This window comes from Phoca vitulina, unplaced genomic scaffold (genome assembly GCF_004348235.1).
Source record: "Phoca vitulina isolate PV1807 unplaced genomic scaffold, GSC_HSeal_1.0 scaffold2, whole genome shotgun sequence".
In the NCBI taxonomy this organism is placed as follows: domain Eukaryota; kingdom Metazoa; phylum Chordata; class Mammalia; order Carnivora; family Phocidae; genus Phoca; species Phoca vitulina.
The window spans coordinates 64,513,534-64,537,820 of record NW_022589705.1 but is presented as its reverse complement, the minus strand read 5'-3'; the positions used below and the strand labels follow the sequence as shown (position 1 = coordinate 64,537,820).

Here is a 24,287-nt window from a genome sequence, read left to right as displayed (position 1 = left end):
ATTAATACTTAATGTGCTTCAGATTACATTCTTCTCAAGGGAATATACCAGAGATTCTTGGTGTTCACCAGCAATACATTGAACAGCGCATAAATAAGAAATCTATGAACACTAGACCATGCTAATAATTAAAAGGAATATAGATATATTTTTTGTCCTCTTCCACTTGAGAGGACGAGAAAATGGTGGGAGACAAAATGGTTAACAATAGAGATGAAAGCAGGAATCAATTAGAATCAACTAGCCTGGACTAGGAAGAATGGGCTAAATTAGGGGAGAATGCTAACGTAGCCTAAAACTATAGTTATTGAGACAGTAGCCCAAAACACCCAAGGCTCTTAAGAGGAATTCACTTGGTATAACCGATAGCCAATACTAGGACCATAGGAAACAGACTGTAAGATTTTGTGGTCTGCAGAACATTTGTGCATTGTTTAACTGCACATACCACCAGTCCCCTCCCTTCTATTATCCAAACTCTTCAAGGTCCAGCTTAAGTTTGCCTTCTTTAAGGAAATGTCCCCTATTATCCCTCTAATGAATACTAATAACGCTCACTGTCTATATTGCTCATTTCATAATAAATCACATACTTCCTTATTATTTTTCTATTTGTGAATATACATATAATTTATTGCCTCACCTTGATTATAAATTCCTTGGAGAGCTTTAGATCCTAACAGTACCAAATACAGTACTATACATAGGGTAAGCACTCAATAAATACTCAAAAAACATAAATTTCTGACTGAATAATCTGTCTAAATGTCATTAACCACGAACTCTAAAGACAAAGCCCTTAACACCAAAGGGAATTTCTGCAAAACTGCCCAGCAGTGTATTTTAAAGTGTTATTCTAAGCCCTGTGTTCTTCAAGATGCTTTAAGGACAGGGGGTAGTGATGAAGGTTAAAGAAACAGGGCTCTAAGGATTCAACTTTAACCAGAAGAATTCAACTTTGTATGTTTTATTTATTGGAGTTCTTCCTAAGATTGGGCAAAATCTGGTTTTAACTGATTCTGCTATGAAAATAAGAAAGCTTAAGGGGCGCCTGGGTGGCTCAGTCGTTAAGCATCTGCCTTCGGCTCAGGTCATGGTCCCAGGGTCCTGGGATCGAGCCATGCATTGGGCTCCCCACTCAGCGGGAAGCCTGCTTCTCCCTCTCCCACTCCCCCTGCTTGTGTTCCCTCTCTCGCTGTGTCTCTCTCTCTGTCAAATAAATAAATAAAATCTTAAAAAAAAAAGAAAAAAGAAGAAAGCTTAAGAATCACTGGGCTTTGTGGCTTTATAAGGTGATCTAAGTATTAAGTATATATTCATAGTACAACTAATTAACATGCTTATTACATACATTTGAATACTTATGTGGCTGAAAAGGTTTTCATATATAATATAATACTTACATTCCCACTAATGGTAGAGAACAAACCTTGGGATCCGATTCCAGCAAAAGTAACAATTTGCGTGTTTCATCCATGGTAAGATATCTAAACAGAAGACATTCATGTAAAAAACAATTAACAGTATGTACTTTTTACCTAAAAGAGATAATCTGAGTGCTTGAAGAAGCATATTTTAGGCAGGGAAGATGATTCAAATGAATGTCTTCTCTCATACAAACAAAGAAAATAGTTCAAAATGTAAAAAAAAAAAAAATCCAGTAAGAAGAAGAGATTGAAGAGATTTAATATCTTAAAATTTCTATTAAAATGGTCATTGAAGATCACAAACCTTTTTAAAAAGTTTTGCTCTAAAAGTGTCCACTTATTTTAATCAGGAATATTAAAATCAAGGCTATTTCAGATTCAAAAAGGTTTCCCAGGGAGAAGTGAACTTCCTGTTACTAGAAGTGTTCAAGCATCCAGGTGACTTGACAAGACTGCAACAGATGTGACTTCTCACTAACGAAGCTGAATTATGTGAGGTATATTCAATCTTCCATGCACTATATTCTTCCAACCACTATCAAAGAACGTTGGAACCATTATGATAGACCCCAAAATTCACCTTTTCCTAAAAGGACATTATACCACATTTAAACTTTGTTATTACATGTATTATTGACAGTAAGTTTTTTTTTTAAGCTCATTTTTTTAAGTAATCTCTACAGCTAGTGTGGGGCTTCAACTCAAGACCCCGAGATCAAGAGTCACATGCTCCATTGACTGAGCCAGCCAGATGCCCCTATCATTGACAGTAAGTTTTAAGAATATGAATAACTATAGAATTGTCAAGAGTTGGGGTGCCTGGATGGCTCAGTCAGTTAAGTGTTGGACTTTTGATATCAGCTCAGGTCATGATCTCAGGGCTGTGAGACTAAGCCCCACATCAGCCTCTGCACTGGGCGTGGAGCCTGTTTAAGATTCTCTCCCTCCCTCTCCCTCTGCTCCTCACACTCCCACCTCCCCCAACCCCTGCACTCTCACTCACTCTCTCAAATAAAAAAAGTTAATTTCATCATTACGGCTTTAAAACACAAAAATAAAAATGATGCTATTAGTGATATAAAGTCTTAATAGTACCAATGAGGATATATTTTATTGCTATGATAACCCTAAAACACAAAGATAATGAATTTATCAGGCCATGTGACAAGATGATTAAGCCTGAGTTGGCAGGGAGATTTATGGATCAATAATACCTAGGGCCGCCTGGCTGGCTCAGTTGATAGAGCGTGCAACTCTTGATCTCAGGGTTGTGGGTTCAAGCCCATGTTGGGTACAGAGATTACTTAAAAATAATATCTTAGTTGGGGGCGTGAGTGGCTCAGTTGGTTAAGCGTCTGCTTTCAGCTCGGGTCATGATCCCAGGGTCCTGGAATCAAGCCCCGTGTCGGGGTCCCTGCTCGGTGGGGAGCCTGCTTCTCCCTCTCCCTCCGTCTCCCGGCTCGTGGTCTTGCTCTCACTCACTCTCTATCTCAAATAAATAAATAAAATCTTTTAAAAAAAAATCTTAGAAAAAAAAATGACATTTGGGGCACCTGCCTGGCTCAGTCGGAAGAGCACTCGACTCTTGATCTCAAGGTTGAGTTAGAGTCCCACATTGGGTGTGGAGATTACTTAAGATTAAGGAAAAAAAAAAAGAAAACGACTTAAAAAAAAAATGACACTTAACACCTGCTCTGAAAGCTCTTCTGCCTTGACCATCTGATAAATTCCTATTCTTTAAAAGAACTAACAGGCTTTCCATGATTTTCCCAGGCAATATGGACACACCTTCCTGCTTTCCCTGCACTGTATAAAAACCCCCATTATATTTATCTGCATCATGTTTACACATTAATATATTTAATGGACAATAAATATGGTTTTTATCTATTTAATTCCAGTGTCTAACACAATACCTATTCTAAAATGGATCCTAACAAGTATCAGGGTAAATAAATGAATGTGGTCAAGGAAAAGGACAAATGTCACAAATTAAATAATTCTAGGTAAGAAGGGGCAAGGAAGATAGGTAATTAGAATACTGAACATCCTAGGTTACTACTAGCATGAAAAGGGGTCATAAAAGGAAAATTCAAAGAAAGATAAATTCACGCTTCACCAGTAGATGGGCATGGGTACTAAGAAAAACTAATTTTTTGGTTAATTTTAACAAAAGTTCCCATGTACCAACTGAGAAGCACTTACTACTCCTAGAGAATTAAATGTTTCACTTAATCCAAACACTTGATCACCGTAGACCATACCATGATACTGGAACATACACACTTTTTCCTTTGTACCACTCCAAACAGAGAGTTGCTCTGGTCAGCATGTGGGACTCAAAAATAGGACTTTTCTCGCTATTCCAGGGACCCTCTGAAAAGAAAACCCTCTCTTTTTCTTTTCCTCTTTTGAAGAGGCATTTTTAGAGGACTGGACTTGCAGTTGAGTGTATCTTGGCAAACATTTTCAGCTCTAGAGACCTAACAGGAACTAGGGTGGAGTCAGTGGGAAAGGAAGCCAGAAGTGAATTGCTTAGACTTTAAAGCAGAGGGTGCTTACATAGTCTAACCTAGCTCAGTAGACAATAGATAAAGAAAGTGGATGAGGAATCAGGGAAGTAGCCCTGCTGAGGGTCAGAAAGCATGCAATTTGGCTTACATTTCCTAAGAAACTAAGAGTGGTGATAGAAAGCTGGAGAGGATGCTGCTCCAGCTATGTGGAGAAACTCCACCCTCAAGTGGTTGACAATTTGGTAAGCAAGAGTACTACAAATTTTTATTTAGCTATCTCCTTTCTCTCTCTGCAATGCTCATTATTCACAATTAAAACTGCAAGTAATAAAAAAATTTTTCAGTCTCTGTTAGGCTCAGAGTCAGATTACAGTCTAAAAAAAAAAAAAGAGACAAAAAGACAATGACCCAAACCTAGGCAAGATACAAAGTGCAAAATGACATAGAGGATAATGTCTCCTAATTTCAAATCACAAAATACAACCAATTTTTAATATAAATTTTACCATTAATTTTTCTTGGGGTGATAGGCACAACTCTGAACCATATTCAGTAAAATTTAACAACTTCATTTTTTTACCTTCCTTGGTTATTTATCTAGCCACCACAGATCTCTGGCATATAAACTGAATGCACAAATATTTCATATGATGTGGATACCATGAAAATATACTAATGTGACCAATATTTAAAATTAATTTATCTCTTACTTACCCATATTTATAGGTACCTTGAACTTGAGAAATACTCAGATTACTACTCAAGTTTCTTGCCAGAGCTGTTGGAATAATGGGGATGGGCTTCACAGGTCTGCACTTAAAGGTATTTGCCAGAGTTACTGCTGCCCAATGCAAATCCAAATCCACAATGTCCAAACTTTCCCTGGAAGTGATACGAGCTCTTAGGGAAAGCAGTTTACCACAGTCCAAGAAATCTTTGCTACACACATGATGCTGCAGAGCCTGCGGAATCAATATTATACAACTATTTTAAAACTTTGAAATCTGTCTGTATCTCTAAACGTTTTACTTCATACTGGTACATGTATACATATATATACCTTGATCTAACAAAATTACACAATTTCTGATTTGTAACATTTCAATTCTCTCATTTTTTTCCATGTGACCAAAAAGTTACATGAATAATTATGTCAAAGCAAGTGAGATTTATTGTACCAAGCTCCACTACATATTGCCAACTTAGATGTCCCAGCAGCATTTCAAATTCTTACTAGAGAATGTCACTTCTAATAAACATTTATCACATGAAAAAACCAGATGTAAACTCCAACTCAACTAAGAAAATCTAAAGTCCATTCTTCTTTAATTATTTTCTTATTGCCACAAATTGTCAAATCGGTTCTTCCTGCGTAGTTGCTCAGGCCCACTGCGTCCTTCCTAGACATTCTGCCACCACTCTACTCCAGGCTAATACACCTTCTCTAATACACACCTGACTACAGACTTGGCCTGCCTACTCTCTCTGACTTCAGTCAGGCTGCCCTATCAGATTAACTATCCTTAATTTAATAGTATTTCCTCTTTTCAGAAACTTTCAGTGATTCTACATAGCCCGTATGACAAAGTTCAAATTCCTTAGCCTGGCAGACAAGGCTCTCTACAATCTGGCCAAACTAATAGTCCAATCTGATTGCTCACAAATGCAGCAAAAATCTACACCCTTAATATCACCCTGAGCACATCTTTTACTTGGGTATCTTGGTCATACTGCCTCCCCTTCTGGAATGCTACCCATATTACCTCTCTAGAATTTCTGCCTTCAGAAACCACATTTAATTGTATTTTAGCAACAATCATTCAATCAGAAATTATTATACTTGTTAAATATGGGTTTATTGAAATACAACATAGTACACATAATTTGATACTTGTGTTCAATTAAGAATAATCAAGTTATCAATAAATCTCACCTTAAAAGCTGAACTGAAGTCATCTGCATCATGAACTATTATTTCTTTTGAACAAAGTCCATGAGTATGAATTTTGCATGGAATCACAAAGTCCCCAGGAAGAAAAGCAGTAGGGGTTCTTTCTAAGCATTCAGGTACTCCTCTACCAGGATCAAAACGATCTATTGTCAATGTCATACTTTCTTCATCTGAAGAACAAAAATAGCAGTTATTATATAGCATGACAATAAAAATTTGAAATCAACCAAGCAAGCCTACAATTATAACAAAGCATTTTGTTCATATTAATAGTACAGTAAGCTCTTATTTTAAAAAATGGCTTGCATATATATTCTTCCACCTGACCTGTGAAGTCTGTGATCAGTAGCGTCAAGTTTTACTTACCTTTATAACCTTGGTATATTGCAAAGAACGTTAGCACAAAAAACATTACAATAATTGGCTGAATTCAAAACACAAATTCTATTATAGTTATAAAAATATTTTTTTAAAGTATATTACCTTCATCTACTACGAGAGACCCAAGTAAAAAGCATGGCAGGTTTTTTTTATTCTGCTTAGCATGACGACAGGCAAGTCGGATGGTCCTTTCAGTTACCACAAGCTTTGGATTTCTGAAAAATAACAAGTCTTTTATGAATATGGTGGATGTGACATCCTAAAAAACCCTCCTGCCATGAAATGCTGCCTAAAATATAACACACATCTGGGGCGCCTGAGTGGCTCAGTCGGTTAAGCGTCTGCCTTCGGCTCAGGTCATGATCCCAGCGTCCTGGGATCGAGCTCCGCATCGGGCTCCCTGCTCAGCGCGAAGCCTGCTTCTTCCTCTCCCACTCTCCCTGCTTGTGTTCCCTCCCCCACAGTCTCTCTCTCTGTCAATTAAATAAATAAATAAAATATTAAAAAATATATATATATAACACACATCTTTTAACATGTACAGAAAAATCATTGTTGAGAAATCCTAGGGTCAAAGATGGGCAGGCGGTGGTGGTGGGTAGGGAGAGCTTCCTGGAAACCAGAATTGCAGTAAGTAGACACTGACTTTATAGTTGTTCTCTGAGCATTTGCTTAACTTTACGAACCAGAGCAAGGTTCAAGAAACTATAAGGCCAGCCTCCTGTTTCTATAAATAAGAATTGATGGAAATACCACATCTCTTTGTTTACAGATGGTCTATGGACTTCAGATACTAGTATTATTGAATGTAGAATATATAAAACTATGATTAAAATGTGTAAAGATACACAAAAGGGACTCCAAAATATGAGAAAGGAAGTAGATACTATCAAAAAAAAGATGAGGCAGATTTGAAAAAGAACCGCAAAGAACTTGCAGAAATAAAAATATAATCAATTTAAAACTCAATATAATGAACTGGGGACAGGTACAAGAATTTTTATTATCCTATAAACTCTGCATATATATTATAAACAATCTTTCATATATATGGAATACTTCCACATTTAAAAAACCTAAACATACAGGTTAGATGGCAACTAAGTACACCTAAAGAGAAAATTAGTAGAGTTGAAGAAAAAATTATTCACACTGTAGCACAGAAAGATAACAACAGAAAATATAAAAGGTCAAGAGACATCGAGAAAAGAATGGACAAGTCTAAGAAATATTTAATTGAACTTCCACAAGACTGGTTTTTTTTTTTTAAGATTTTATTTATTTGAGAGAGACAGAGAGAGAGTATGAGCAGAGAGAAGGAGAAGGAGACTCCCTGCTGGGCAGGAAGAAGCCCAATCCGTGGCTCCATCCCAGGACCCTGAGATCATGACCAGAGCTGAAGGCAGATGCTTAACCAACTGAGCCACCCAGGCACCCCCACAAGGCTGTTTTTGGTCAATGATACTATCCTTCTCTGCCAACTGGTTTAGAACTTAAAATACTTTTTGACTTGTATCTCCTTTAGTCCGACTGAATCCATCATCAAACGCTATATGCTATTTCTTCAAAATACCTTGTTTCATTCTTTCCTTTTGATTTTAATACTGCTACATTGCTCTAAGCCCTTATAAGAGCAACCATTTATTGACTACTTCCTATGTTCCAGGCACCATGGCAACTGCTGCTTTACAGAGCCGGTCTCATTAGTGCTATGAAACAGGTATCATTATTCCCATTTTCTACATAGAGAAACTGATCCTTGCATACTTTATTGAGGTTGCATAAATAAGAAGTGGTAGGATAAGGATTTGACCCTCCAGGCAGTCTGACTCCAGTTATAGCACCTTAAACAAACCACTAGGGCATAAATTGATGTTACTTAGATTATAGAAAACCACCTCACAGCTAAGATAACTCCAGGTTCTCCCCACTATGACCCACCCTTCTTAGAATTCTGCTTTCAACAAATAACTCCCTTATACACAAATCACAGTGAATCTCTATTTTCTATTTCTTTAAGCCTAAGTATTTATGTCTTTCAAGATCCTGCCCATAACCATATTTTATATTCCTTCTAACATGATCTATCCACTCAAAATAAGTTCAATCTTCTCAATGTTTTACAAAGACAGCATGCTAAAGCACGATGAAAAACCCTTTCAGTTTTTATTATATCTTGTCTCTTGAACTCCTATAATACTTAGAACTTTAGATTTGCAAAACATTTTAACTGCGAAATTAAGATTACTTCTCAAAAGCACAAGAAATAGATTTAAGAAGCAGCAAAACGGATAGTTTGAGGGGAGTTTCTGAATGGAAAAGTTAAAAAAAAAGGAATTAGTCATAGTAATCAACTTTGCCTCATACATCCTTTTGACTCCTGTTTATACTGGTTTGATTTGAAAAGAGAAACATCTTATACCTGTAGTAACTGAGATGTAAGTAGATGAAATCTCCAATTGGGATTGGGTTCCAAAGTGCACATTTTGATGGAGGAAAGTAGAAAGGTACCATCCTGCTTGAAGGAAACCTTTAAAAAAATTTTTTTAAATCAAAGCACAATGAAAAGCAAACTTAGCAGAAATTTTATAAGAAGCAGTTTAACGTTAAATGATGGGGTTTTTCAAACTACTTATGTTAATTTTAAGAGAGCTTAAAAATATTTTTTAAAAGTAAAAAAAAAAAAAGAAAAAGAAAAATCCTTGTAACTTTACTATCAAGAAAATAAGCACTCAGAATTTAGGTATTGTTTTTTCCTATCCATTTTTTCCTATGCATACATAAATTCATATACACACGTCTCTTAAAAAGAAGGGGAAGGGGCACCTGGCTGGCTCAGTTGGTAGAGCATGTGACCCCTGATCTCATGGTTGTGAGTTCAAGCCCCACACTGGGCATGGAGCCTACTTAAAATAAAAAGAAAAAAGAAAATAAATAAATAAATAAATAAGTAAATAAGAATCGGGAGTATCAATCCTATAATATCCTCATTTTAAGTAACAGAGAAATAAGTATAAACCATGAAATTACATTTAAATTTAAAATTCTGTCCCTCTGAGCTAATTTCTAGATAATACCCAATAAAATTATGAAAAGCACAAAAACTTAATATAGTCTTTATTTTTCAGTGTTTCTAAACTTAGTATCTTGGGTCCTATCACTTCAGTTTAATTGTTATTGAAGCATCAAAAGGACAGCATTATAAGTAATTCCTTAAGCAAAGATCCTAGAAACAGTGTAAAGCAAGGTTTCAATGCTAAGTCATACAGAACACCATCATAAAGTTTTTATTTTATGTGAGTAACATGAGAAAACCATGGTAAGAAAAAAAACAACAGAGAGAAAGGACTGGGGAAAAGACATCAGCCAAAGTCCCATGTAATTAAAGCAAGAAAGCTCTGACAGTGAGCTAACTACACCAATGCATTTGCATGGTAGTAAACTATTAAATAGTTGAACTGAAAGAATATGTATATCATGTATTAGGAATACCTCGTTCTAGGTCTTACTTTCACATATCATCTAATGAAGCTTCTCAACTACGAGACTAGCCCCAGTTTACTGATCACCTACTATGTACCAGGAATCCCAGTAGGCACTTTACATACATAATATTTCTCACTAAAATTGTTCCAGAAACACTTTATTACCCATTTTATAGATAACAAACTGTAACTTTCCTAACTTTATACAACAATTAAGTAGCAAAGGTGGGATCTGAATCTAGGTGTGGCTGATTTCAAAGCTTATACTTCCAGAAGCTGAATGGTTTAGTGCTTTAGAACCTGGGTTCCAATCCTGGCTCCACCACTATTACTAGCTGTGTGCTTTCAAATCCACGTTTAATTTGAGCTCATAATATCTATAAGAAGGATCTTTAATCTCCCATTTTTGAAATGAGGATATAGTCTGAGATTGAGAAATCTGTTCAAGGTCACAAAGCTAGTAAGTAACAAATTGTCAGTTTAATCTATGCTTCTATATTTAATATATTTATCAGTTGGTGAGAGGCAGTATAATGTGGTGGGTAAAGCAAAATATCTTGAAATCAATTGTTTAGGTGTGAAAACTCGCTTCAAAATTTGTTAGCTGTATGACCTCACTCATGTTATTTACTGTCTCTGTGCCTCAGTTTCCTCATCTGTTAAACAGGATAATACCTGTATCTCCTGGTAGTTACACTGAATATTAAATGAGTCCATATACGTAAAAGGTTTAAAGTAGAAGTCACATCAGGTGACAGTGGTATAGGCAGGTTTAAATCCTGCCTATATCACTTACCAACTACATAACTTCGGATTGGTTAATCTCTCTACACTACAGTTTCCTCATTTAAAAAAAAAAAAAAAGGTGGGGGGATGATAATAATAGTACCTACACCTCATAGGTTTGTTATAAGGATTAAAGAAGAATAATGCATGTAATGTGCTTAGCACAGCACCTGGCACATAACAAGATTTCAATAAATGCTGCTATTAGTCCTTTTCTTAATCTAAGGTATACAGTAGACTTTAGAGGCAGGGTAAACACAAACATCCTGAAATGTGGCACAAAATTTTACATGTATGTATATAAGTGTTTTATCTTATATAGGGGATTCATGCTATCAGATATTCAAAGGGGTCTGCAACCCCTAAATAATTCAGAACCGTTACTCTTCTAGCCCAGAGATTATTGAAAACCAGAGGTCAGGGCACCTGGGTGGCTCAGTTGGTTAAGTGTCTGCCTTCAGCTCAGGTCATGATCCCAGGGTGCTGGGATCGAGCCCCATGTCGGGCTCCCTGCTCAGTCGGGAGTCTATTTCTCCCTCTCCCTCTGCCTCTCTCCTGCTTGTACTCTCTCTCTCAAATAAATAAATAAAATCTTAAAAAAGAAAAGAAAGAAAACCAGAGGTCATTAAATAAGTAAAAAAACTAAGTTGAATATATCAGGAATAATCAATTTAAATTACATGAGTATATTATCTTACCTAGAATGTAAGGAATGATTTTGGCCTAAAAATAAAATAGAAAAGAGAGTGTATTGACTTGTTGCACTAAGTTCTTTCAAAGAACAGAAGTTGACAAATTTTCTAAGAGGTGGCAGTAGGATACAACAGAAGGGCCAAAATTAAGCAAAAGGAATATGATAGCCTCTTTGGGTCATGTTTCCCATTGTCTTCATCAAAAACATCTGGCACAAAAGAAAAGTACAGAGAACGAAGGTAACTCATGGATATAATTATAGTTTAGAAGAAAAGAAAAATCACATATCAGCATTAATTGTCCCTCCCTAGAGGGAAAAAAAAGAACGATAAATGATCCAAACAGCCAACACAAGCCAATCTGCCTTATCCCCACAGTATTGACAGACAGAAAATTAGGGGACAGGTGGCAAGCTCCTCCTTCCTATTCCACATGAGTAGGAAAAGGTTTAGGGACATTTAAAGAAACTTGGTATATTCAATGTGAAAGTTTTCCCATCAAGGATTAGGGTTTAGACAAGGGAAGGAACCCAGCCACTTTTCCTCACTTGTCTAGGATGTAAATAAATATGTATGATTTTTAGCCTCAAAAGCTCAGGTTCTGGGGCTCATGGGTGGCTCAGTCATTAAGCATCTGCCTTCGGCTCAGGTCATGATCCCAGGGTCCTGGGATCCAGCCCCGCATCGGGCTCCCTGCTCCATGGGAAGCCTGCTTCTCCCTCTTCCACTCCCCCTGCTTGTGTTCCCCCTCTTGCTGTGTCTCTCTGTCAAATAAATAAATAAAATCTTTAAAAAAAAAAAAAGAGCTCAGGTTCTATTTCCCACCAATAAAGATGCTCTGTGAAACCAAAAAAGGGAAGGTGGGAATGAAACTAATATTTACCAAGTGCCTACTATGTGCCAGACCCTTTACCTTAGTAATCTTATTTAATCCTTCACAATAATCTTCTGTTACATAGGGATTACTATCCCCCATTTACGGATGAGGAAACTGAGGCTTAGAGAAGTTAATTAACTTGATCAAGGTCACCCACCTACCAAGTGGTAGAGCTGGGATGTGGACCCAGATGTTCCTGATTTGAAAGTTTTGTGTTTTGTTTTGTTTTTTTTCTATTCCAACCTATCTTCCCAAGTTATGAAAAGCAGTGAAAAAAACATTTTGTAAAAATGTTTCTATACCTGGTATTCATCTGGGGCCCTGCAAGAGAATATGTAGGCTCCATGATAGTTGGTGAATTATGTATTCAATTTCAAATGCTCAGTTCCTAAAAAAGTAAAGTGAAGGTTACTAATGAATGATAAAAACAAAAAATAAGAAACATGATTTAACCACATATTAACAGTGCAGGCAAAATTAGGTTACTTATATGAAGTACCTTCATCTATAGATTAGTAAGATAAAGTGCTTGTGGATTCTGATCATTTTCATACTTTATAATCATTCTGCCTATAAATTAATGTTAATATTAATCTAGGCAGCAGGAAGTATTTAATATATAAAAATTTGACCAAAAGCCTCATAATATTCAGAAAACCGCAAAATAGTACATAGGAACAATGAACTAGATATTTATTGGTTCTGTAACAAGGTTATCAAACCTTAAATCTTCTGGAGATGGAAGACAAATACTGCATCCCCACAAACGGACTTGTTTCCCTACAGAATCAGTGGTCTTTTTTTGGCTGCACATGCCCTCTTTGGGGACTTCTCAGCCACTCCCATTGTTTCCACACCCATCTGTACATAGCAAAATCTCAGCTTCCACCTCTCTTCTGAGTTTCAAACCTGTATTTCTAATTGCCCACTGGATATCTTCATCTAAATATTATCAAAGCAAAATACAGAGCTCATAGTCCTTTCTTTACAGTTCAGTATTTCCTATACTCTTATTAGGTCTTAGAGTTCTTTAGGCCCTGTACATTCTACCTCAATTCTAGTAAGAAGGAATTGTCTGAAGCAAGATAAGAGAGGAAAGAATTATTAATGCAGGTGCAGAAGAGATTTTTCAGATAAAGCCAGAGGCTGAAATTATTTACTAGAAGAAAATCTTGTTTAAGGTGCTCTTGTAAGGTTGACTAAAAAGTCCCTCTTGGAGATATCTGGACTTCATGCATCGTTTATGGAATGAAGTCTTTAAACTTGAAAGCCCTTCTACGTCACGGTAACAGTATTCAGATCGATAATTGTAACTCTAGGAAGTACATTAAATGCCATTTTTCTTCATTAAACAAGAGTCTTAAAGCTCCATATTTGTCTCTTCTTCCTTTATGTATTAGGGTAAAGAGATAATGTTGATCTATTTCTCATTTTAAAATACATAAGTTTATTCTGACAGCATCACGCAAGCAATTAAAGCCAGTGAAACTGAAACCACATACCACCTATACCTAGCAAAACATATCCTCCTCAGATAATGGCATCATCCTTTATCAAAATGGAAACCCTGAAGTTATCCTTACCACCCCTTCCTCCCTGTTTCCCCATATAAATTCTGTCTTAACATCTCTACGACCTTAGTTCCTGACTTCATTAATTCCCACCAGATTTACTGAAAAGTCCCCAGAGTGCTCCTAGAAGGGTATTTGTGCATATCTGACCAAATTATTCCCCCTGCTTAAAAAGCTGATGCCTCTTCTTTATATACAGAATAAAGCACCTTCACAGTCTGGCCCCACCTTATTATTCCAACCTCATCCTTTATCCTACATTCCAACCAAACTGAACTATTTACAGTTCCCCGAGTTTGAGCATCTTTGCACAGCCTGTTCCCTTAACCTGGAATGACCTGGTAAATCTCCATCATCCTTCACAATCCAAATCGAATGTCACCTGCTCTGTAAAACCATCTCCTGGACACCATAGCGATGTGACCACCGCCTGCGTTCACACACAGCATTTTCACACTGTGTTGTTTACACACTATTCCCAGTAGACCACAGACTTCAAACATTAACTGACCCCTTAACTACGTAGCCATATGAGCTGAATGTGAGGAATGCAGGAACGAGCACACTTCAGCCGTCAAACTTTCACAGTAAAAACACCTTTAAATGACACGTTATCGACGGCAAACCTCTTTCACATACCTAACGACAAACGATACCTAGGAATTGGTCCGCTTGATTTATTTCTCCCACTAGTTCCCATTCACGTCATCGGTCCCAGGTTCCAGGAGGGCTGAACCCAACACAGGGGCCTGAATGTTGCCCACCGTCCTCCTCCGAGCTTCGCTGCTGCCCTTCGGGAGAATCCAGGACACAAAGCCCCACTCACCGCAACCTCCGCCCAGCGGGGTCTGTTTGTTGAGCCGGAACAGCGGTCGGCTCCAAGGAGCGCCTCCGCCGCCTCTGCCCCGCCTCCGGGACGTTGGGGTCGCGGGAACCGAGGCGGCAAACACAGGCTCGCTAAACCGAAGTCCGCGCCGCGCCAGTGACTGGTCAGAAAATCGACCCGTCAGGGGCAGGGGCGGTGCTAGAGGCAACACGCACCGGTCGCCGCGACGGGCCGCCACACCAGCCAATCAGCTCTCCGCACCAATCCGGCGCTTGACCAATCCCAAGCCTCATTGGAGAAATGAGTGCGCCACCGGCTCTCCAGGATCAGATTCCGGATGATTTAAACACTACATTTTGGTCAACGGTTAAGTTCCGGGGTGGGGCGGACCTTGCGCATGCGCAATGAAAAGCCCAAGCCGCTGGTTGCGGGGGTGGCAGAGGAAGCCGGAAGTGCTTGCTGTCTTGATTGTCTACAGGCGATTAGAAGCGGACAAAACGTTTTACTTAAATGAACAAAAGAGAGGGAAGTTAGATTTCTTCTAGTTTCTTAACTAAGAAGACTTCTCTCCTCTCAGTAACAACAAAACCGTCGAGTAGAAAAGAACGTGATTTAAATTTATAAACCATGTATTCTTAGTCTCTACAGCTAATGTTGGTAATTGAGCCTTCTCCATCATTATTTTATATGATTGTCCTGCAACAAAGTGGGTATTATCCCTATTCAACAAGGGAGGAAATGTAAAAAAAAAAAGGGGGGGGGGGGGAAAAAGTAAAAAAAAAAATCACAGTGCGGAGTGAGGATTTAAAATGCCACTTAACTTTCCTCTGCATTTCACTTAACGTTAGTTTCCTGAGCAATATGGGAGTGTCAAAGTGTGCGATGCATCTGTAGGTCGTATTGTTCTGAATAAGCATCCACTCTTTTGAAGGAGTTAAAACACTATTTTTTTTTTTAAGATTTTATTTATTTGTTAGCGCAAGCACAAGCAGGGGGAGTGGCAGGCAGAGGGAGAAGCAGGCTCTCCGCCTGAGCAAGGAGCCAGATGGGGGGACTGGATCCCAGCATCCTGGGATCATGACCTGAGCTGAAGGCAGACGCTTAACCGACTTAGCCAGCCAGGCATCCCTAAAACACTATCCTGAAAAATGTATCAAACTAGCCAAGAGAGGGGTGCTGGGGTGGCTCAGTCGGTTGAGCAACTGACTCCAGATTTCAGCTCAGGTCATGATCTGGGGTCCTGAGATCATCCCAGGGTGGGGCTCTGCACTCAGCAGGGAGTCTGCTTGAGATTCTCTTCTCCCTCTGCCTCTTCCCCTGCTTTGGTGGTGTACAGTGCTTTTTCTCTCTCTCAAATAAATAAATCTTAAAAAAAAAGAAAAGAAAAGAACTAGCCAAGAGATATATGCTCTATAGAATGTCATTTGCTTCTCTGCTTTCCTGAAAAAATTCTTAGACTCTAGGGCACACATTTTTTTTTTAAAGATTTTATTTATTTGACAGAGACCCCGAGAGGGAACACAAGCAGGAGGAGTGGGAGAGGGAGAAGCAGGCATCCCGCCGAGCAGGGAGCCCAATGCGGGGCTCGATCCCAGGAATCTGGGATCATGACCCGAGCTGAAGGCAGACGCTTAACGACTGAGCCACCCAGGCGCCCCTAGGGCACACATTTTAAGAGAAATGATGGTGGGTTCCTCAGCTCTGGTGTGAGAGTAGGAAGAGCCTCAGACAGTGATGCATGGCTGACAAAGTGTTGGCCAACCCAGTAGGGAGCTCTGGAACAACGATTGCCCATTAGAAGAGTCCCACATTAGGCAGAAATGGCTAGAATCCTTGCTGTGCTTAGGCATTGCCTGGGGCTTCTAAGAAAAAGAAAGCACCAAGCTAAAGCAGATCCTGAAGGCCACAGCAAGAGGCTGCTAGCCAAGTGTATGCTTTGCAGCTGATTGGCATGATCTTTCTGGAGAAAGATCCAAGTGACACACCTGGATGGCTGTCATGAGTTGCATTAAGTGCAAAGGACCTGGGGAGGGAGCTCCCTGGCGTCTTCAAGGAAGACCAAGGATACCAGTATGTCCTTAGCAGAGTGAGTGAGGAGAAGAATATTAAGGGTTGAAGGGGGAGGAGGTATTGGTAGACCACACAGGGCTTTAGGGGCCATGATAAGAATTTGCCTGCACTTTTGAGTTAGATAGGAAGCCACCAGAATATATTTTTTTATTATTGTATTATTTTTTCAAAGTGGGCTCCACACCCAATGTGGGGCTTGAACTGAAATCCCTGAGATTAAGAATCACATGCTCTATCAAAGGAGCAAGACAGGTGCCCCAACCACTGGAATATTTTAAACGGGGGGCTGACATGATCTGACTTTAGGTTTTAGAAGGACTACTGAGGTTGCTACTTTGAGAATAAACTATAGGGGGCAGGGGAAGCAAGGAGACCAGTTAGAAAGCTACTGCAAGCTACTGCAATGACCTATGGAAGACACTGACGGTAGCTTGAACAAGAGCAGTAGCAAAGGAGGTGGTGAGAGGTGGTTGGATTCTAGATATATTTTGAAGGTAAAATCAACAGGATTTGATTAGAGATTGAATTTAGGATGTAAAAGAAAGGGACTTTGTGTGAGACCCTCATGATCTATGGTTTTCTTTAGAACTACTTTAAGATATCCAAAAGAGAAATGTAAGATATTAGACAAAAAGGAAAGGATGAGCATAACACATAACTCCCTACTCCTTAGGTATGGGCTAGGCATAGTGTACAGTATGGAAAGGAGGGGAGGAAAGAGTAACTTTACACTGGAGAAACTTGACCAAAGCTACTTCAGCCAGGTGATCAAGACCAACATTAACAGTCATAAGTCATGTTGATAGTATGTACACTGGATATGCCGTGTTGAAAATGGCACTTTACCTTTGTGGTCTTCTTTTCAGTAAACTATAGACCCAGTCTTATCTTGAGAAAAACACTGGACAAATTCTAATAGTGGGGAATCCTATAATACCTGACCTGTATTCAAAAAAAACTGTCAAGGTTATCAAAAACAAGGAAAGTCTGAGAAACTAGCCAAGAGGAGCTTAAAGAGAGATGACAACTAGGTATAATGTAGCATCATGGATGAAATCACGGAATAGAAAAATGACACTAGGTTAAAAAATAAGAAAATCTAGGGGCGCCTTGGTGGGTTAAGGGTCAGTTAAGGGTCCAACTCTTGATTTCAGCTCAGGTCATGAGATCAAGCCCCATGTCAGTGGACCTTGCTTAAGATTATCTCTCACCCTCTCCCTCTTCCCCTCCTCCTCAACCCCATGCACGTGTGCTCTCTCTCTCTCAAACAGAAACAAAGACAAAAAACAAACTAAGAAAATCTAAACTATGGACCTTAATTAATAATAATGTACCAATATTGGTTAATTAATTGTAACAAATGTACCATACTAAATATAAGATGTTAATAATAGAGGGAAACTCTGTGGGGGGTATATGAGAAATCTGTACTGGGTTCTTAATTTTTCTGTAAATCCAAAACTGTTCTAAAAGAATAAAGTCTACTAAAAAGAAAAAAGGAAGGGGCAAGTGGAGAGTTGAAACATACGCTAACTTTTTGGGCAAGAACAATAAAATAAAATGTCTTCTTTTTGCTTAATAAGAACTCAAATACCAGTAAGACTTCAATTAAACATTTTATTACCACTGGATTCCTAAGCAGGATATACATTTAATGATATGCATAATATAGATACTTTTCAAATTAAATGAACAGAAAGGTAATTATTGACTTCATTTTAGGATTGGAATGACTCAGCTTCATATTTAGAACAGCTGAGAGGTGCCTAAAGGGCCTAATTCCCTAGATATTGAGAACATTTTTTGAATTATGTTATAATATAACAAGCACTGGCTTTGGGGATCTGGCCTCAATTCTGCCATTTAATCTCTCTAAGATTGATTTTCCACATTTGCATATTGTACATTATTATAGAGAAGAGTTAATGAGTGTGAAAGTTAATTAAAGTTAATTAAAAGAGTACCCATATATTATTATTTGTCCAGGCATATTGACAATTGACGTGTTAATAAATGAACAACACATTCATAGAGATTACGGGAAGTGATTTGTTAAATTGGAGAATAAGCTTAGTGAAATAAAATCTACAAATACTATACCAAGGACCTACTATACACTAAGCTTTGTGCTTGATGGCATAGGGAACTGGAAGGATATGACAAACAGAACAAGGAAGGCACAATTTTAAAGTTGGAGTAACAAGAGGTAATTATCCAAAGCAAATATGAATTATTTTTAGATTGCAGGCAATTTAAATAGACTGCATATATACTATTCTATTGATCTCGTCTTTGATCCCCATTTTTTAAAATTTGTGTCATTTCAGGACACTATGGAATTGCTCTGGTTATGGGTCCCTACAGAGAAAAGCTACCAGCCCTACTTTTCAGATTTGCAAGTGCTTTAATTTGCTTCACAGAGAATCATTTCTAGGGTACACTTTTAAAAAATGCACGAGTTTGTTGCACAAACAATGCTATAACAAGAAAAAAATTATGAAGGGAAAAGTTCACCCAAAATTCTACATCTTAACACATTGGTTGTTCTCATTTTTCCTTATTGCCTTTCAGTCCCTGTCCACATGACATAGTCTTTATGATTACCCTGGGTAAATGTTTAGTGTCATAAACCCTGACGTGCCTGCTAGTAGGCTGGCTGAAGGAATTAAAGAGGTATTGTTATCACCAGGAACAGGGAAGTTGGAATTAGTTATGAGTTTTGTTACTCATTTTCTCCAAATACCATTTTCCTTTCTCTATTTACACTTCTGACTAAGCTAGACTACTGCTCTTTAAAAACAACTGCAGCTTTGCTTTTAAGAAACATCATATTTTTGGGGCGCCTGGGTGGCTCAGTTGGTTGGGCGACTGCCTTCAGTTCAGGTCATGATCCTGGAGTCCTGGGATGGAGTCCCGCATCGGGCTCCCTGCTCAGCGGGGAGTCTGCTTCTCCCTCTGACCCTCCTCCTTCTCATGCTCTCTGTCTCTTGTTCTCTCTCTCTCTCAGATAAATAAATAAAATCTTTAAAAAAAAAAAAAGAAACATCATATTTTTTAGGATTGTTAAGCTGTCAATTTGTGTAAAATTCCTTTGAGACTCTTAATCCTCTTGGGAGAGGTAAAAATAACAACTTATGTGTCAAGTCAACTTATTTTACCTTTTTAAAAATTTTTTTGTAATCTCTACACCCAACACAGGACTCGAACTAATGACCCAGAGATCAAGAGTCACTGAGCCAGCCAGATGCCCCTTATTTTACTTATTTTTTTATAGCTTGGATTGTCTGGAATGAAGACAGGAATGATGAAACAATACACATAGGTAAATTCTCTAAAAGTATTTGCTTAACTGAGTTAATGTGCCATCATCCTGATTTTGCAGGCAAGGAAACTATAGGTATAACCATCCTACCTATGCTTGCAGAGTTAATAAGCAAAGATGCTGTGAGACCTGTCAAAGACAATCTCCCTTCACTGTTGAGCCTGCCATTCTGCGGGATAGACCCAACTGAGCTCAGCTGACACACTCCCGAGAGGTTAGGCATAATGCCTGTTGTCAGATTTACCACATCAGCTTTTTTTTTTTTTAAGATTTTATTTATTTATTTGACAGATAGAGACACAGTGAGAAAGGGAACACAAGCAGGGGAGTGGGAGGGGGAAGCAGGCTTCCCGCTGAGCAGGGAGCCCGATGCAGGGCTGGATCCCAGGACCCTGGGATCATGACCTGAGCCGAAGGCAGACGCTTAACGACTGAGCCACCCAGGCGCCCCTACCACATCAACTTTTTAAAGACCATGTTTCCTTTAACAAATGTCCTCAGAATCTTTGATAAGAGGTCCTTTGATAAAAGAGGAAATCTAATATGCAAATATGCAAATCTAAGTAACAGGAATCTTCATTTTAGAAACTCCATTAAGCATCAGGTGATGTAATGCACTAAGCATCCTTCCAGAAAATAGATCACAATATAATAGATGGTTAAGAAGGTCTGAATGCAAAGCAGATGGCCTGCCACCCCCCTTCCAATGCTACCAGATGCCATGTCTTTGTTTCATCACCCAGACTAATCCTAGAAACTGGTTCCTAGATATACTCAAGAAAGGTGTTTTTGTAATACAGGGAAGTAGCTGCCAAAGACCATCATAGATAAAATTTGAGTGGCAGCAACCAAAGTAGTCTAAATCTTCCAAAGACCTTGGAGTACCTTTAAGAGAGTGAATCATACTGTAACAATAACAGGTTGTCATGCTGCACAAAGAGTAATCAGACATAGTGTCTCCCTTCCAGAAGTTCTAAATCCAGTGTGGAGATATACAATACACCACGGTGCTACAGCAGAAGTAAAGGAGGGAAGGAGTAAGTGTGTGTGGGTGGTGGTGGTGGTGATGTGTATAGAAGAACAAAAAAGGGGCACCTAACCCAGTCTTGGGAATTTGGAGAGAGCTTCCTGAAGGAGGTAAAATCTGAGCTGAATCCTGAAAAATGAATGGCACATACCAGCAAATGTATGTATGATCAAGAATGGGAAAATGAAAATATGGGAACAGATGATTTATCTCTAAAGGGTAATTATGATAAATAGGACAGATAAGTAGTGACAAGGCTCTATTTTTTAAGCTCCTATAGAGTTCACTAGAAACATAGCTATACCCTGGAAATAATATGCATGCATTGAATCTATGTCCCAAAGACCTAAGGTACTTGATGATAAATAAACACATATGGGTAGGAGTGGGTTTTGAGGATAGCTCTTGTTATACATCTTTCTGAGATCAGTCTTCTCATCTGTAATAGAACTAACTTTGAAGGGCTTTTGTGAATATAGAACTTTTTATCTTATAAGGGGTCTGTATTGTATAGAAAGAATGCAGATTTAAAGCCATATACACCGAGTTTGAATTTCATTTTGTTATCTGTTGCCTATGTGGTCTTGAACAAAGTACTTCCATTTCCTGGCTGTTTCTCCACCTGCAAAATGACTGTACTAATGTCACAGCATTATGAGGATTCTATAAGGCAAGGCTGATGTGTAACCAACACACAACTGGTAATACCAGTATTGGTGGTTAAAATAGTGAATTATTTTCATATAAGTTGTTCTATAACTACTCCACTGAGCACTTTGAGTGCCCTCCACCCCTCTCCTGGGACTCCAAGGACCTCTCCATGGTCCAGCAATTAGAGGGTTGATGCCTGGCATAGCAAATCTTGGCAAAGGAATCTACAGATATTCTGATTGTAGTGATTATTAAAAAGTTTGAATATCATCCAAAAATGAGGTAATGTAAGTGAAATGCCTGGTACTTAGTGGATATTCAATAGATATTCATCAAATTTATTTAATCTAGGAATTCAATCTATGGGTTTAGTTAGGAAATGGCCCTCTACTTGGTGATATCCATTTATTCAATATATATTTATTAAGACATATTATTATTGAAGGTCTGGTTGTTTCCATCTAGGTGGAACTCATTCTTTTCTCTGCCACCTCTAAGAAGTAGGAGCACTGATCTAAGGCCAAAAAAGGGGTGAATTCTTTGGTTTACATCAGATAGCACTCTAATGCTATCTGATGTAAACTTCTCCTTGGATGACAAATCTAACACCCTGGCCACTTGGTTTCAACCAAGTAGAGGGGTTAAATGTTAAAGCATCAGAGTAGCATGGTGTCTTTTATGAAACCTTGGCATGGCCCCATGGGACTGCCTGGCATGGTGACATAGGTGTTTCGGAAAAACTCCTCCATGTTAATCCTCTTTCTACTCACAGCATTACTCACACTGAACATTCCAGGTCACCAATGTGGGGCAAAGGGGGGAGGGGAGAAGAGAGGGCGGGGTTCCCACACTAAGCATTTCGTGTTGTAAGCTGTTAAATTTTGGGGTTGGTTTGTTATGTAGCAATATATAATGAGTACAGGCCCCAAAAGCCAACAAATAATAAATCGTTCTTTAGTCTAGCCTTATTCTTCCTGGAAATAACTCCCTGGAAAACCCTTGGCAGAGATGGGTATATGAGTTTCACTTTTTGATATATTTCCACAGCAGTATTTTCCTTAGTTGCCTAGCATGGTTGGCATAAAGAGCTGGGCAAGATACAAGACAGTAAGTACTCAATCTGTGGTGGTCAGAGTTCTCCAGGGAGACTTAGAAAGTCTCTGCATCTTTCTATATATAGATATATAGATTGTATATATATATATACAATGAGATTTTGGATCCAAACTCTTGTGTGGATTCCTTATTCTGGTGAACTCTATCATGGGAGCAAGAAAGACTACTTTTTTTGTCTATGGTCTAAGGCCTTCATTAAAAGCACGTGAATAGCTTCCTAATCCCCTTTTCCACAAACTCCATATCCTGAACATCTTTTAACTCTAATTGCCAGAAGAGAGACAGAAGACACTTAAGAGAACATACACAAAGGAAAAAAACGCACATTTGCTTCAATATGGCCTTTTTGTACTCCTACTAGCTCTTAGTATTATGGACCAACTGTTCTTGTTTTCAGCTGACTTATGTCCCAGCTCCTCCTTCCCAGGGGTGCAGGGGGTTCAATAAACAAAAAAGGGGATATTGTGAAGGAATGTGAATAAGTTATTAAACATGAGATGTCTCTAGCTGTGATGATCTGAGATATTCCATTCTCTCTTCCATGGTGAGAAGGAAAAGGTAGAAATTATGGAAAGGAAGGAAGTAGGAACTGAAGGGAGAAGGGATAAGAGAGGCAAAGAAAGAGAACAGGGTGGGGAGAAGGACAGAAAAAGAGAAGAAGATGGGGAGAATGGGAGGAACTTAGAAATGGGAAAAGAAGGGGAGGAGAGATGGGAATAAGTAAAAAAAAAAAAAAAGAGAGAGAGAAAAAGAGAGGAGGGAGGGAGAGAAAGGTAGGATGAGATGGGGAGGAGGCTGGAAATAGTGGGTGAGGGGAAAGGAAAGGAGTAGTAGAGGGGAAAGAGACTGGGGGTAGGCTATATCACCCTCTCCCCCTCCTGTTTGCTATCATTTACCAACCTTCTTGTCACCTTGTCTTCAACGACTTAGTTCTTTTCTAGTTTCTCTCTTCACTCTAATGCTATCTGATGTAAACTTCTCCTTGGATGACAAATCTAACACCCTGGCCACTCGGTTCCAACCACAGGGCATGCTCTTGCCTCAGCCTTCTACTCCTGCAGTCTCACCGGGCTTGGGCCCACTCTGAATCTCAAGAGTATCAGAAACTTACAATCTCTGAAATCTCAATTCGAAATATCCCACTCAGAGCACTGGCATCTGTACTGCCAGTTCCCTCGCTCAAATACCCCACTGCAGTCATTCTTCAACATTGATGCTTCTAATACCTTGGCCCCCTTCCTGGCTCTCCTCCACATCCCCACTGTCAGCCCTCATATGCCATCATTTGCTTTCTATATGGTTTTGATTCCATATACATCATTGCAAACATTCTCGTGCAAACGCCATGCTGGTCCTCTCTCCCTCTGTTGTGCTTGCTTGGCAAAAACCCAACGCTGGATGACCTCAAGAATCTGTCTTCTCTCTGCCTGCACCTGAACAAACACCTTCAAATTTAAAATCCATGATCTCAAATACCAAGTGAGCTCTTAATATTGCTCAGAAGTCCTGATTATTTTTCTTTAGAAAACTTTTCCAATCTTAAAAAATGTCTATTTCATACCTTCTCTCTCCTCAAACATCCTACCTCAAAA

At 38.8% G+C, this 24,287-nt stretch overlaps 1 protein-coding gene across 4 annotated transcripts in view; it reads right to left on the bottom strand.

Moving 5' to 3' along the window:
* STIL (STIL centriolar assembly protein) overlaps window positions 1-14,682 on the bottom strand; it is a 74,583-nt gene extending 59,901 nt beyond the window's left edge. For 2 of the 4 annotated variants that reach the window (XM_032429560.1, XM_032429578.1), the window contains exons 1-7: window positions 14,323-14,682; window positions 12,415-12,500; window positions 8,695-8,802; window positions 6,375-6,487; window positions 5,874-6,061; window positions 4,655-4,902; window positions 1,404-1,487 (exon numbers count right to left, since the gene is read on the bottom strand). In XM_032429560.1, coding sequence (XP_032285451.1) covers window positions 1,404-1,487; window positions 4,655-4,902; window positions 5,874-6,061; window positions 6,375-6,487; window positions 8,695-8,802; window positions 12,415-12,458 — 785 coding nt within the window. In that variant the 5' untranslated portion in view covers window positions 12,459-12,500; window positions 14,323-14,682. Of the gene's footprint in view, window positions 1-1,403; window positions 1,488-4,654; window positions 4,903-5,873; window positions 6,062-6,374; window positions 6,488-8,694; window positions 8,803-12,414; window positions 12,501-14,322 lie in introns of those variants that run through there. The other 2 variants (XM_032429570.1, XM_032429586.1) reach the window with 2 other exon arrangements.
* Window positions 14,683-24,287: the final 9,605 nt, after the last annotated feature.